The sequence below is a fragment of the Calypte anna genome, chromosome 1 (genome assembly GCF_003957555.1).
Source record: "Calypte anna isolate BGI_N300 chromosome 1, bCalAnn1_v1.p, whole genome shotgun sequence".
NCBI lineage: Eukaryota > Metazoa > Chordata > Aves > Apodiformes > Trochilidae > Calypte > Calypte anna.
In genome coordinates, this window is record NC_044244.1 from 167,933,573 (window position 1) to 167,947,953 (window position 14,381).

Genomic DNA, 14,381 nt, shown 5'->3' on the forward strand with positions numbered 1-14,381 from the left:
ATATCCCTTTCATTGTAAAATAAAGTGAGCATTTTGGTAAAAGGGGTGAAATATTTTACCCTGGGCATACTCCTTCTCAGAGTCAGGGATCATCTGGAAACTGCTTGAAAAACAGATACAGAGGGGAAAAATTAAAGGAAGAATCAACATCAAATGTAAGATGCTTGGCTGAACTTGGGAAATGCTCTGATAATAGCTTCAAGCATTCAAATGGAAAAATGCATCCTTACTTTAATATTATTGATTTCGTGTCTGTAGAAAAACCCACAGACTATTGTGTGCAACCTGCTGGAGATGCTAAGTGGAGGGAGACAGAAAAATGAGGTCAAAGTCATTACTTTGTTTAAACAATGAAACTCAAACATATAAAAAAAGCTGGTAAAAAACTTGTGGCAAATTCACTCACTGAGATCACAGTAAACAAAGTCTTACATAAAAAAAAAATCTCACTTTCTCCAGCAGCAATAGAAGGATACTCTCAAAATAACAAGAGATCCTCTCTGAATATTTTTTTTTTGTGCCCCAGTGCTAATGAAATAACCCTAAAAGTCTTTTGGCAAAATCCTGGCTTTTTACTCTGATTGAAATTTAATTATTGACTTCAGTAGAGTCAGAGCTTTACCATGCAATTGCAATCTGGGCTTTCTGTGACTGTGACCCACCTCTTACTCTGCTCTGAACTTGGAGGACTGATCCTCCTTAGTACCATGTTATGGCTCTTTCACAAAGGGTAGAAGTTAACCCCAGGAGCTATCCCCCATTTAAGAAAGGGAGGTAATTGTGAAATGGAGAGCATCAACTTCCCTCCTGGGAGAAGATCACTGAGTACTTCTAAAATGAGTCTTGCATTGAAAAGTCTCAATTTCCCCAATACCAATAGAAGGGTACCATGGATACTAACCTTCCACCCCCCCATATAAATATAAATAAATATTCACTGTATTTGCATACAGTGCTCTATGCATACAAAATTTAGCATTGAGCAAAAGGAGATCTGTCATCAAGACACAGAATTAACCTGGATACAAGAAGCTCCACAGAAAGCCACTGAACTTAGAGAAACAGTGGAAGAATAAATTGAATTTATAGAGTTAGCCATAGAACATGTGGTTATCACTTTCAGCTTGGAAAATGTTCTCTTGTCAAGCACACATCCCAAAAGCAATTTTTTTTTTTCCACGTTGGGACTAATAAGGTCCCAAGAGCCTGCGAACATCCTGGAAGAGGATTATATCAGAAATTATAATTGTCCATTGCTCATTATTTTCCCTTCAGTTAAGACAGAGATGTGAATTAGATATTATTTATGTAGCAATGAAGAGGAAACTAGAAGGGGGGCATGTAGGGGGAGGAGCCGTTCTTGCTCCTGAAGCTCGACGAGCTGCTGGTCTCTTCCAGGACTCCAGCCACCACACAGCGCTTCCAGGGTAGAAGTGTAGCGGGAAGAGCCTTTCTTGCTCCAGAGGCTCAACGAGCTACCAGCCTCTCCATGCCTCACACCAGAGTGAACTGAGCTCTGTGGGTGTGTGTCCCACCTTTATTGGCCCCCTGGTAATAGGGGGCCTGCCCTAACCAGGCACAGGTGGACTCACACCCACTCTTTGGCAACTCGAGGCACCTGGTTTATCTTGTTTCTCTACAGGGGCAGATTAGAAGCAAGGAGCAAACTTTTCCTAAATGCAGGGCTGAAGGGAACAAATGCTCAGTGACAGCACCACTGGCAACCCTGGGTGTTGAAGTCTCTGTTAACAGCAGAGCAGGAGCTCGGACTCTCCCTACCACTTGAGCCCAACATTTGGCCTTTTCTGACACAGAGTGTAGCTGGGAAATGTCAACAGCCATAAACAAATATTACTGCATGTACCTGGCAAGTCACTCTCAAAACACCCTTATGACTTTTTATGGAGCCTTGCAAAAATGGTTTTGCTTTCCTGAAATAACCGATGTACCAGCAGTACACTAAAATTTCTGGGTTTTCTCCCCAGATTTCTGAGTAAACTGCCATGGCAGGGACAGTAACACTGCAACTGCTCCAGCCTCTTAATAAACTGTGCTCAATTCTTCTGCAAAAACAAGTGAACAAAAGGAAGATCTAACCACTAACCATTTACAGATTAGGTACATTTCAGGATAAATGTTTTTCTTTTTCCAAGAGTGTCCAGATCCTTCTTTCTCTTTCAAGATGCTCTCACATAATGGAAATGCAGAAGACACACCAGGATAGGTCTAAAAATATATTTTCATCTCTATCTGAATTTTGCTGAGAAAAATATTTTCAGATTTTACTCTTAAGAAACAATGTTTTCTAATGTAAAATATGGTGCAGGCTGGTATCAGCAGCAAAAAGCCTGAGGACTGCAGAAAATAATCTTTTTAAGAGTACAGTGTGGGTTTTCTTGATGTGCATGCAGTGTGCCTAAAGTTTCCTACTGTCCTTTCTAGGAGCTTGATTTTCTGTTAAGTAATCTAAATATGCCATAGTGTGAAGATGAGATTGTCTGTTCAGTGTATAGACATACATTGCCATTTTTTCCCTACCAACACCTCCCACTATTGCTCTGCATGTAAAGGTATTTCATTTGCTGAATTCAACCTGTCAACTGTAACAAATATGTCCTAATCCCATTATATGCATCACAGTCTGCTAACAACCACATAGGAACCACCAAGCCTTTTTCTCTTTGATCATACCAGATTTGCAGACTGGCCAAGGGCAAGGACCACGAAGTCTGCTGAGAATAGATGGAGGGAGACAACCTGCAAGGCACAACACCTGAGCACTCTGCACCTGCTGTCAATGACAAAGGTTTAAGAGGCACCTCAGCTTCCATTTTACAAAGTTCATTACTGTAGCAAATGCTTAAACATCCATTCTTCCTCTCTCTTTCTCCAGTTCCCTTTGGGCTGCTGTGCCTTCTCTGATTTCATGGTGGCATAATTGTTGAATACATGGCTGCAACTGTGACTCAATAATTGTAGCTGTCTGGTTTTCCTCTTCACCATTAATTTAGGTATTGACTTCCTTTCTTAGGAGCCTAATATTGCTGTGACATCACCATGGGAAGAGCTCATGGAAAAGAGGGGGAGAAAATAGAGTTCCTACCCTATGGAAAATTCAGGTATATGAACAATCCTTACAACTACAAACCAGAACTAAAGACTGCATACTAAAAAATTTACCTCTAACCAAAGATTCTGAAATATTTTGTGTTTTAGGTATCTGGGAACAATGTACTGAAAGACTCTCTTTAGAGGATTGAAATGCTTTATTTTAATGCTACTTTACCTGTAATATTATATAGAAATCAAACTTTCAGGCTCTTCAGTTACATACGAGCCAGAAGGACAAAACTTGAAGCACTTAGATAATTTACCTTTAAAACATTCCAAGCCAGCAAAACATTGTTCTGTCCACATTTTTTTGAGAGGTAGCAAGTTCCTTTAGATTTCTAAGTGTAACATTTCTAAGTTCCTTTAGAAAACCTGCAACCAGCTCTTGCACAAAGGCAACTTTTTAGGTAGCAAGCATGAGCCTTTCAAGACCCTCAGTGGATTAATGTCTTTATTTCATTTTGCAACTAGAACCTTTCCAAGGGGCAATATGATGCTGTGCAGACAGACTGCAAGTGCAGATTGGCTGAAGCTATCAGACAATATTGAATGTCTCCTGTCCAAATGCTGAGAGCTATGAGGCTCTATCGACTTCACTGCAGAAAGAGACCACAATGAATGAAATTAAGGAAGAGATTAAAAAAGAGAGGACAACATTTCCTTAACATAAAGCAGCTTGGAAAATATGAGGCTTCTGCTCAGGTTTAAAATTAAACTGCTTTCCTGGCTGTGCCATTAGGCAACACATTGACTGAAACAGATGTTAAAATCTGTCACTGTTCAGACTGTTGCTCGTTCTCCTGGCTGGAAGGAAGATATTGTATGTGATCAGTCAAAATGTTCATATGTTCATGACAAAGCACAAAGCTGCATGGGTTGGATGACAAACATGACAGCAAAGTTTTCCTTTTTGCTCCCTCCCCTTACCCAAATTGCTGTTCTGACTGCAATCATTGAGGGAATAACAGAAGTATTTTTTTTTTTTTTGGCAGCAGCTTTTAGAAAACATGCCCTTAACAAGTTGTAGCGGGAGGAGCCATTCTTGCTCCTAGGGCTGCTCCTGAGGCCTCGGGGTTTAGCCCATTCCTGGACGATGTCCTAGGGCTGTTCCTGAGGCCTCGGGATCTACCCCTTCTTGCCTGCTCCTGGGGCTCCTCAAGCTGTGGGCTTCTCCATCCTCACTGAAGAGGGAGAGCCCCCTCCGTGGGTGTCAGCTGCTCTCTTATTGGCCCCCTGCTCCTGCACATGCTCAGGAGGGAGGCCAGACACAGGTGAACCCACACCCACTCATCAATAACTCAGGGCACCTGGTCCTGTCTCACTACAACAAGTCCTGTAATGATCTTGGACAAATTAGCGACTCAAGGAATTAATTCCATTCTTTTGTGTAAATTCTCTGTTTCCAAATTATACACCTGTATTTGAATCACTTTACTCAGAACTGAAACAGGGATAGAGTTGCTCAGCTGCAAAGCAGCAGCCACAGACAAGCAGTCTAACTTTGTAGCTTGAGTAATCCTGGACAGGACACCTGCGGTTGTTTCCATGGTATCTTTAAGACCCACATGCAGCAAGAAGGACATTGGTTGTTAAAGTCTCATCCAAATAAATCCTACAAAGTAAATTGCATGGAACCCAATTTATCTACCTCGAAATGAAGTTTGCTGGGATTTGAACCCCTGGCTTCAGGAACCAAAAAAAAAAAAAAAAAAAAAAAAAAGAAAGAAAAACAACAGGCACTTCAAACCTGGTGAGCAAATCATTCTGCCATTCTATCAGCTTGAAAGAATAAAAAGTAAATTTGAAGCCATACACATGCAGACACACACATATATACATATATATACACACTTTAATCTACACACAGGTGGCTGTACCTACATTTGCCTGAGATTCATCATGCCCATTGATTTCTGCTAATTCCTTGGCGCTTTTTAGCTGCAAAGAGTAAACAAAAAACAAAACAGAACAAAACAAGCACATTACTGGAGTATTTCACACAGTTATCTTTGATTTATTTGAAGGAGCATTTTATAAAGCTTCCAATGAGAAAAACAGATGGAGCATATAATTCTAATGAGTTTTTGCTCGAACCATTTTGAAACCAACATACTTAAAGCTTGATAGGTTGGCAAAAGAAAAGGAAAATAATAAGACTGGGTTTTGGGTCATTATTTTTTAAATAATAAGATTAGAAAGTAGTTTCAAGGCATAAAAAGTATACAGCATTGACTCTCAAGAATAATAAATGATTTAATTTCCCTTTCTTGTTGCTATTAATTTAAACTTTACAATATTTGCAAGTTGCCACGAGCTAAATAGTGTTTTGCTAATTATTACTTTTGAATGATATATTTTGAACTGTTTAAGATGCCAAAGTGCTACTGTACTTTTCCTTCCTGAGGAAGCATCTAGATAACTGACATGGCTCCTGGATATCACGGAAAAGGAAGTGAAGAGAAGAACTGCTCTTTTATTTAACCAGTGGCAGAGATGCTGCCAATTCCAAATATATGATCTTACCCCAAACCTTTTTTTTTTTTTTCTTTTTCATTTAGCTTTTTTTTTTTTCTTTTCTTTTTTCTTTTTCTTTTTTTCTTTTTCTCTTTGTTTTTTTTTGGGGGGGGGGGGGCGGGCGGAAATCCAGGGATTTTCCTGAGGAAAAACAATGAATTCTAAAAATCATTCCCAAGAGATTTAAGGAGTGTCCTAGCTCATGCCTTGAGCCACAATGAAAAATGCAGTCATTCATTCCATGAGAGCAAACACAGAAAGGAGGAGATGCTGCAGGTACCCTGAGCCTGTAAGCCATGGAGGTTTGTACACGAAATACTCAGAAGCATTTACTCTTTAAGTAAAACTCTGCAGAGTTAATGCATTTATTCTAACTTGATTCAGAGTAGATATCTGGGCTGGGGGACTGAGGTGGAGGGAGGTGGGGAACACATTAAACAGAACTTTCTCCTGCATTCCTTGTTTTTGCTGGAAAAGCTGGGGATAATTTAACTGCTGAGGAGACAGCTGTGATCTCAAATGGCAGTACTCCTAAAATCAAGGTGAATAGGAACACCATTATGTTTCAGCTAGGTGTCTGACTCTTAATGTTGGTAGATTACCACTCTACGGTGACTGGGCTACCTCCATCATCTTTCTTCCATGTGGCATTAACAGATAAACCACGTGTGATTCCATTCCTGGCCTCTCACCATTTACAATCTGACAACTGGGGTAAGTGGGCCATGGTCTCTGTGTATCTGGTTACGCAGGGCTGTGGAATTGCTGCTCAAAACCCATCCTCATGGAGAAAGAAGGAGGTGGCAATCCCTGATAAAGCTAATTAAAGTGCAAAGGGTGGCTGGTGACTGCAAACTCACCAGGTGTCCTGGTTCAACTCACTGGTGCTCATCATCTTTCGAACACCCTTGAAAAGCCTACTATTTATATCCACAGCAGGGTGATGCATTTCCAACCAATGCTACATGAAAAAAACCATCCTGTGAAACCACCTCACTCTGAGGATGGCTGGGAGGAAAAAGCTGAGAGGGCTCCTTCCAGCCAAGCACCAAAGTTAGTTATTTCTGCATGATGGTGAGACCAAATTTCCTGATTCTGCCAATTATTCAGTATAGAAATAAACCTCATGTAAGCACCCTCCTTGAGTTCAGCTGAATTACCCCTCTGAATATGAGGTCAGGAGAGCATGCTCAGGTATGTGAAACTCCTCTGCACAGCAGTGCCATGTCCTGACCATTCCAGAAGCACAGTTCATTACTTTCCACCTTTCCTTTTCCAGGCTGAAAATTCCCAGCTCCTTGGGCAATGTTCTGTATTCATTCTGCTGGTGACATCCCACTCCCCTGTCAGCCACGGGTGCATACGATGGGACAGTGGGCTCAGCCTCTTGCCTCTGTTGGTCTGGCAGGCTTTCACCTCACCATGGTTTCCCACCATGGTATTGCTCCACCAGTCAATCCTCTAACACATACAGGTATTTTTCTGTGTCTTTTATTGCCTGCCATGCTCTAAAAAGGATGCCAGACACCAGGGAAGAATGTCTGAGCATCCACATCTACACTAAGACCACTCCAGTAGGAAGTGGAGGTCAAACAGTGCAGACAGTCATGGAAAACTTATGGGTAGAGAATGTGTAAGTGCATTCCCAGAGGCAAAAACCCATTTAATTTCCAATATTGGGGGCTTTTTTTCTAAATTAAAATTTAAATTATATTCTTCTGTCACATCCTAAAGAGTGAAATGTTGGAATAGGTGCCTTAGAAAAAGATACAATATTGGAAAAACAGGAAAATATTGGAAAAACAGGACTTGCCTTGGTGGCAAATGTTACCAGCAATGAACATGCTGACCTAGGGCTACAAATAGCCAAGGGCCTTCCTGAAAGGAGAGAAGAAGGCTTGAGGATTTAGAAATCTCTGGCACATCTAATGCTGCAGTGAGGTAGATCAAACACAAAACCTCCAAAGCTGTGTGCATCCAAAGCCATGGGATGGCCATGGGACAAATCTGGTCCAGGAGCCTTTTGTCTACAGTCATGCAATGTGGTGCAGAAAAAAAATGGGATCTCTCCCATCAGGAGATGGAGATGCCATGTCAGCCTGGATGTGGTTGGGTTGGTGTAACTGGGTGAGATGGTGCTGAGCTCAGGCACAGCTGCACCTCCCCCTGCAAACATGCCCATGGTGGGGCAGGGTCCCTCTGCCAGCTTGAGATGAAAATGTAGATTTTAGCAAGCATATCACAAAACCCAAGTCATATAATCAAGGAAAGAGTCTGGTGCTATTTATTTTTGAAAGAAATGTTCGTATTTACTTGAATCTGCTGGATGATTTTCAGTACCCACTGCGGATAGAACACACAGATGAGCTGTGGTGCTTGTAAGGAAAGCTTTGAGCCTTGGCAAGTGGGGGTCATTACTGTAAGGGCTTTTCTTGTCCTGGAAAGTTTTGGAACTAGTTCAGGGTTGCTGCGGAAGCACAGTGGCTGCACAGCTCTCCTTAGGAATTCTGGCTACTTACCATCTTGGCCTTAGGCATGTTTCAGAGCTAATTCTCAAGAGAAAAGCAGATCCATCCTGCTTTTCTTCCTGCTATTCTCTGCCTAGCATGAGCACACATTGGATTCACAATTAGTAGGAGTCTGCAGAGATTCAAAACTCTGCCCTGGTGGTCCCTCTTGGGACCCAGCACTGTAAGATCTTCCTATACATTTTTGCAGCATTTAATTGCTACCAAGATAGAAAAGAATTTCATGAAATTTCTTTATTTGCTTGTTTTTTTTTTTTTTAATTTACTTTTGGGGTTGTTTTTTTCTTTTTAAAAGTGTTTTATAACATACCTGAATGCCATGTAAAAATCTAAGTGGGATGCAGTTGACTCAAGAGATCTGGTGGATTTGATTTATAAAGATTCTGTCAGTCCTAAATCCATTCTTTCTCATAACATTTTGTATAACACAGTCTTGCATCAGCTCTCAATCAGCTCTCATTTAAGTTATCTTTGTAACTGTGCTAAAAACACGTACCTGAACATAATAGCTTTATTTTTTCCAGAATCTAAATTATTATATCCTAGAATATATTTGTCACTAGGCATGTTCAAAAGCAAATATTAGGTGTGCAACAATGTCACAGCTTTCATAATGAGCATGAAAAAGCTCTGAAATAAGCATAATTTACTTTTCCCAGTATGGAAGTCAACTATATAAATCCGTCTGGAGACATACTCACACATACATTATGAAAAATCTTGAACAGCAGAATCTTCAGCATTTTAAATCTCTGTCATCTAAGCAATTCAGATCCCACAGTCTTTAAGCTACAACTACTTAACCAAGCCACTAAATATTTTAGCTTAAAGTTTATACGGAAAGGATTAAAATAAGGTCTCAGAGCAGAGACTGTGCCTGTATAGCACAGGTGGGGATTTGGGATTTCAGTGTGCCCAAAAGAAGTGGTCTATACAGAAAATGAGTACTTGTGCACACCATGCTTGCACACAATGCACTGTTTTATCTCCAGATTTTCACATTTAGCACCAGGTTTTCTTTTTGCTGTGTAACCATCCATCTTATCATGCTTATAAAACAATCTCTCATACTCAGTGTCATTGAACACTGTGTGATAATCAGATTTACAAAGGTTTGCTTCCCACTGCTTAAATAAATGCATTTATAACTACCTTTCTAATGCCATTATGATTAATTTTTTTGTATATTCATATCTGCGTGAATAACAGAGGAGATGCCAAGGTCTTTTTTTCAAGTATATTTAACTCTCTTCTGATATTTTTTTTTAATTCAGAGGGAAAACACACATGACTGATATCTATGTAGAATAACACAAGAAGAAACCTTACTCAAGGCATAAAATTCAATATTGGATAGTATAAAATAAGGGTTCCCTCCCACTGTTTTGTCAAACTCTGTGTTAGCTGCAGCTGTGTTCACAAATGCTAATCAGAGCAGACACTCAGGCTACATAAGGTTAGGTCTTGCTCTCAATATGTTCTGTGGCCAGACTCTTACAGACTCTGGAGGTGAAGCTGTGAGCCCTCTGCTCCCTTAGCATGCCTAAACCATCATTTGTCTCCCAACAAAAAAACACTCACCTGTTCCTGCAGGACTTTAAGCATCGCTTGTGTATGTGTTTGCTCTTCCTTGGCTTGCTCCAGCTCAGATTTTTTGTTATTTAATTCTTCCTGTATGCTCAGCAATTGCTGCCCAAATAAAAGAAGTTTCTGGTTAGCATCACCTGGATCCAAAGCAGTTCTAAATCTTCAGTTTGATAAATCCTCATTTGAAACACTACTTTGCAGTCTGCTCCTACATTTATTATCGTTGCGTAATCTCTTCTGTGTCTAAATGGACCAGAGGTAAATTATTTTCATCTGTACCACCTTCTGCAGCAGTGGTCCACGAGTAATGCATCTGTTTAAGTGTCTTAAGCTGTTTGTTACATTAAAGTAGAAGCTGCTGGTACAGTATATCACCCACAGACTGACTGTCACACTCATCTGAACCAAAATCTTATTTGTAGAAGTGTATGCGGTGGCTTTAATAACACTAGGGTAAATACCATGGTGCATAAATAATTTAAAAGCTCAGTCCTTTAATATAATTAGTCACTGGCCCACAGCCATTTTCATTCTATGCAAAGCAATATTCTGGAAAGCTTTCACTTTATGTTGCCAAGAAGACAAAAGCTTTCCTTTTTTCCCCCTTGTTCAGGGATATTTTATTAGATCAGTAAGACTGACACCCTGCAATCAATATATCAGACAGAAAGAAGACAGAAACGATGACCAAAACCTATCTTTTGAAGGGAATTCTGGGATGTAAGGACATCTTTAAAAGCCCACGTCTCCTAGTCTTGGCTAGCCTTAGGTTCTGCATAGATTTATTGTGACTGTCAAGAGCAGAATGGCAGATTTAATTAATTCTGAAATAATACTTTTCTATGGAAGTGATGAATCGATCGTGGAATTCTCCACTGCTGATGAGCAAGAGGAGAGAAAGAGGAGATTAAAAAGGAATTTATGGTGCTTTGCCTTAGTGATCAAGAAAGGAAATTGTCATTTGCAGAGGTAACATATTGCCTGGGAGCATTCTCCTTTGTAAGGACTACTCGAATGAGGACTTGCTTTACTAACTTGAGTTACTGATCTAACCATGTAGCTGAGCATCTAGAGCTTAGTTTATGCTTGTGCTTGTGGTAACTCTGGGTCAAACTGACATTGCAGTTGTTTAGCATCTTGGAAAGTTGGAGACAGTAAGCCTAGAAAGAGGCCTTGGCCTTGCTCCATGAGACTGGAAGTCCCAGGCATCAAAGAGGGAGCAGTGTTGTTTTCAGAGCCACGTGGAAACAGATGGAATTCCTGGGATTGATGGAGTTATTGGTAGTGTATTTCTGTTGCAAGTGAACACCAGTATGATGGATAAATTCAGTCACTGAAGTAAAGATACACGTAGGTACATGTCTGATTATATCTCACACACACAATTCAGCTGGGTTAGCTTTTTGATGGATCTCACCACCCGGACTGCTCTCTGGGAGCCTTCTAGGGCTATTCAGGTGTGTGTACCCATTCTGCTGCAGCAGAAGAGCATTTCAAATTTCAGGGTCTGTCCCACTGAGGCTCTTGCCTGACCAGCTTTTTTGTGGGAGGCTCTACTCTGGCATATCCTGAGGTGGGTTTCCACCTTAGGCCTGTGTTCATCTTGTCTATTGGGTACAACTCCCTAAAATTTCAGAAGATTCACTGAATTTGTGTATACTCTCATATGCCACACACCAACACCCATTCAGTCCTTAGCACGGTTACAGTTTTCCAGACATTTCATAACTTTATAGACCAGAAGGGACCATTTGGTCAACGTCATATCAATCTCCTGTTATTACAGACCATTAAGCTTCACCCAGGACAGCTTTGGCTGATGTCTGCAGTTTAGAAAGAAGGGACCTCAACCCTTGGAAGAGAAGCAGAACATATAAGACACCAGAGAGACAGCATAAGCCCTTTTGAGGGTCACTAGATGAGACACCTGAGATTTGGTAAGCAGATGTGTCACCTAAAAGGGGCTGGTGAAATGTCCTCTCCTTCCCAGATGCAACCTGTCTGATGTTACACACCTGAACTTGGCAGGAATCGTTAAGAGAAAGGAGTCTTTGCCCTCTGACATCTCAGGGTCTTCTCTGACCATCTGTCTCACCACCCTCTGATGATTCAAAGGGAGGATTCAAAGTGAATGAAAGGATCCTCACACAAAGTCAGGAAAGCATCAAGCCAATTATGAAGGGGCAGCCCTTCTTTTCATCTGTAGGCAGCCAGTTGAAATCTTGAAGAATGAGACTTGATGATTGCTATTGCCTACAATACTTGTGCTACAAGTACTGTGGGGACTGAGAAAGACCTCACAAGCCATCTTGTTTTCTCCACAGCCTCTGAAGGAAGGGAAAAGTCATGCATATCCACGCACAACATCACCATCATCCAGATTGCACCTTCGTCCTGATTCAGAGATATTACCCAAGCTTCCGAGAGAAATCCCACAGTCCATACTTCTAAACAGTAGAAACTCCCATCTGGAATATCCCAAGTGAGTTTTCAGTCCATCTCTACCCCTGAAAAGCCTTTTCTCTACTGAGTAATTGTTACAAATCCAAGTTTCAATTAGAGGCTGAACTTGCTACACTTCTGCTAGAACTGAAATCTCCTTCCTCATCCTGCTCACTTCCTCCCAATGGCTCTTACATGGCCAACTTTAACATACCACAGACCAGCTCACCAAATTCCACTGTTTTATTTTCACATCTCCCACTGTGATATCCCAATGTGATTTAGTCTAATTATAACACTTTTCCTTTGACCCTGACTTCTTTCTTTTCATGATTGAGGCAATTTTTCCAACTGCCCAAGCCTGGCAGGAAGTGGTGTGGAAGACACTCAGCTCAAGAGAGAAAAATGCTCCTTGCTTTCCATCTTTGTACTCTGCTCTGGAGCAGCCAGGAAAAGGAATCCCAGGAAAAAAACATCCAACATGCTCAGTTTGCCTGGGGTAAGAGAGTTTGCATTCTGGTTGCAGTATGAGCTGCAAAGCACTTGGTGTAAGATAAAATCTTCCATCAGTTAAGCTGTCAACTACTGCAGGCTTACCTTGTGCATGGGCTTATATTTTCAAAGATAACAAATGAGTTCTATTTGCACAGCAGTGGTGGAAAACAGAGGATGTGTAACTAAAGTACCATATTGCCACTCACACATAAGGATTTTTGTTCACAGAACAAAAACATCTTGCCATCCAACCCCCAAAGATGTCAGACTTGTGTAAACCTTACAGCCATTCCCTGGAGATTTAACATTTTTTTTTCCCCCCCTGGTATTTATCTCTAAAAGCTGCAGAACCCACTCATTTTGCATGGGTCAGGTATTAAGATTTCTTTCTCCTGAGTGGCTGATGCCACCACCAGGAAGTTTTAGCAGGAAGCTATACCTGGCAAACTGTCTATTTTCCCCTTCCAGTCTCATTTTGAAAAATGAAAAAACAGCTTTGACTGAAAAAAAAGTATCAGCTTAAGACAGGCAAAGAGCCTGAAAAATTTCAGCACAAACATGTGATGTTTGGCAAAATTTGAAGCAAATGGGAAGAGGATCTTATGCTGGCAGGAATGAGGCAAGTTTCATAACAGGGACTGATGTCATGCTTGCTTATTAACAGGCAGCATCTCCATAAAATTGTAACCAATGATGCCAAGGTGATGGTATTTAGTTACTCAAAATTATTTATTTTTTCACATAAGTGTTCTTATTAAAAATTGATCCTATAGATATTTTGTCTGCCCTTCAGATTGCTTGAAAGTATATATCACAATCAATCAAACTAAAAAATTGTTCTTGATTTTAATGTTTGTGCTGTCTGATACTGTTCCACCCACTTTGCCATCTCATCCAGCATTTCTGCCAGAGCTTTCCCCCCTCCCCCCATGCCCACCCACCCACACAGCATTTGCTACCCCACTTCCCACCTGTTATATATATCCTGCTGTCTTGTCTCAGAGCTACTGCCAGCACAGCAATCAAAGTGTCCCTTCCTTAAACCTTGCATCACCTCTCTGGCCATTTCCTTTCAGCCCTGATGTCCTCAACTTTATGGCACAGCCATGGCTTTCAGACATCAGTTCCCTGATTTCCTCAGGCAAAGGAGTGACTTCTTGCTTACACAGCCAAGAAATATCCTGCTCATTCTTCTGATGTCTTCCAGTGATGGTCAGTGTACAAATCTTTGAGTCTCTGAGGGTCCCCCTGCATGTTAGGCAAGGGTCTTTTTCCTAGGCCAGAATCTCAGCTCTGAGCATCCTGGTGAGAGACATTTGCACAGTCTAGAATTCCACCAGCACCCATCTGGAAGCTCAGCTGCTCTATGGGCAACCCAAACCATTTATCAGCATGGTTGTCAGGTTGCCCCTCATACATGAACCCATGTAGTAGGTCCAGGTCAGACTGGGAGCCACCACTGATACCCTCTTACTGGCATTTCTAGGCAGCATACAGGAAAGGACAAAGCATTAAACCATAGGTTGCCTTTCCAGAGATTAACCAATGCATTTTGGATGTAAAAAATAAAATAATGATAAAAAAAAAAGGCAAGACAGATTGCTTGCTTCCCATAGCAATTCTGGAGCTGCTCTGTATAGAAATGGTAAATATCACTCCCCAGTGTTAAGCTTCATTCATTCATGAGGAGCAAATCCTCCCTGT

General features: G+C 41.1%; 1 protein-coding gene across 1 annotated transcript in view; it reads right to left on the minus strand.

Moving 5' to 3' along the window:
* The window catches only part of ENOX1 (ecto-NOX disulfide-thiol exchanger 1), a 141,166-nt gene that overhangs the window by 19,395 nt on the left and 107,390 nt on the right, over window positions 1-14,381 (minus strand). The window contains exons 9-10 of the mRNA XM_030456302.1: window positions 9,735-9,842; window positions 4,993-5,049 (exon numbers count right to left, since the gene is read on the minus strand). Coding sequence (XP_030312162.1) covers window positions 4,993-5,049; window positions 9,735-9,842 — 165 coding nt within the window. The remainder of the gene's footprint in view (window positions 1-4,992; window positions 5,050-9,734; window positions 9,843-14,381) is intronic.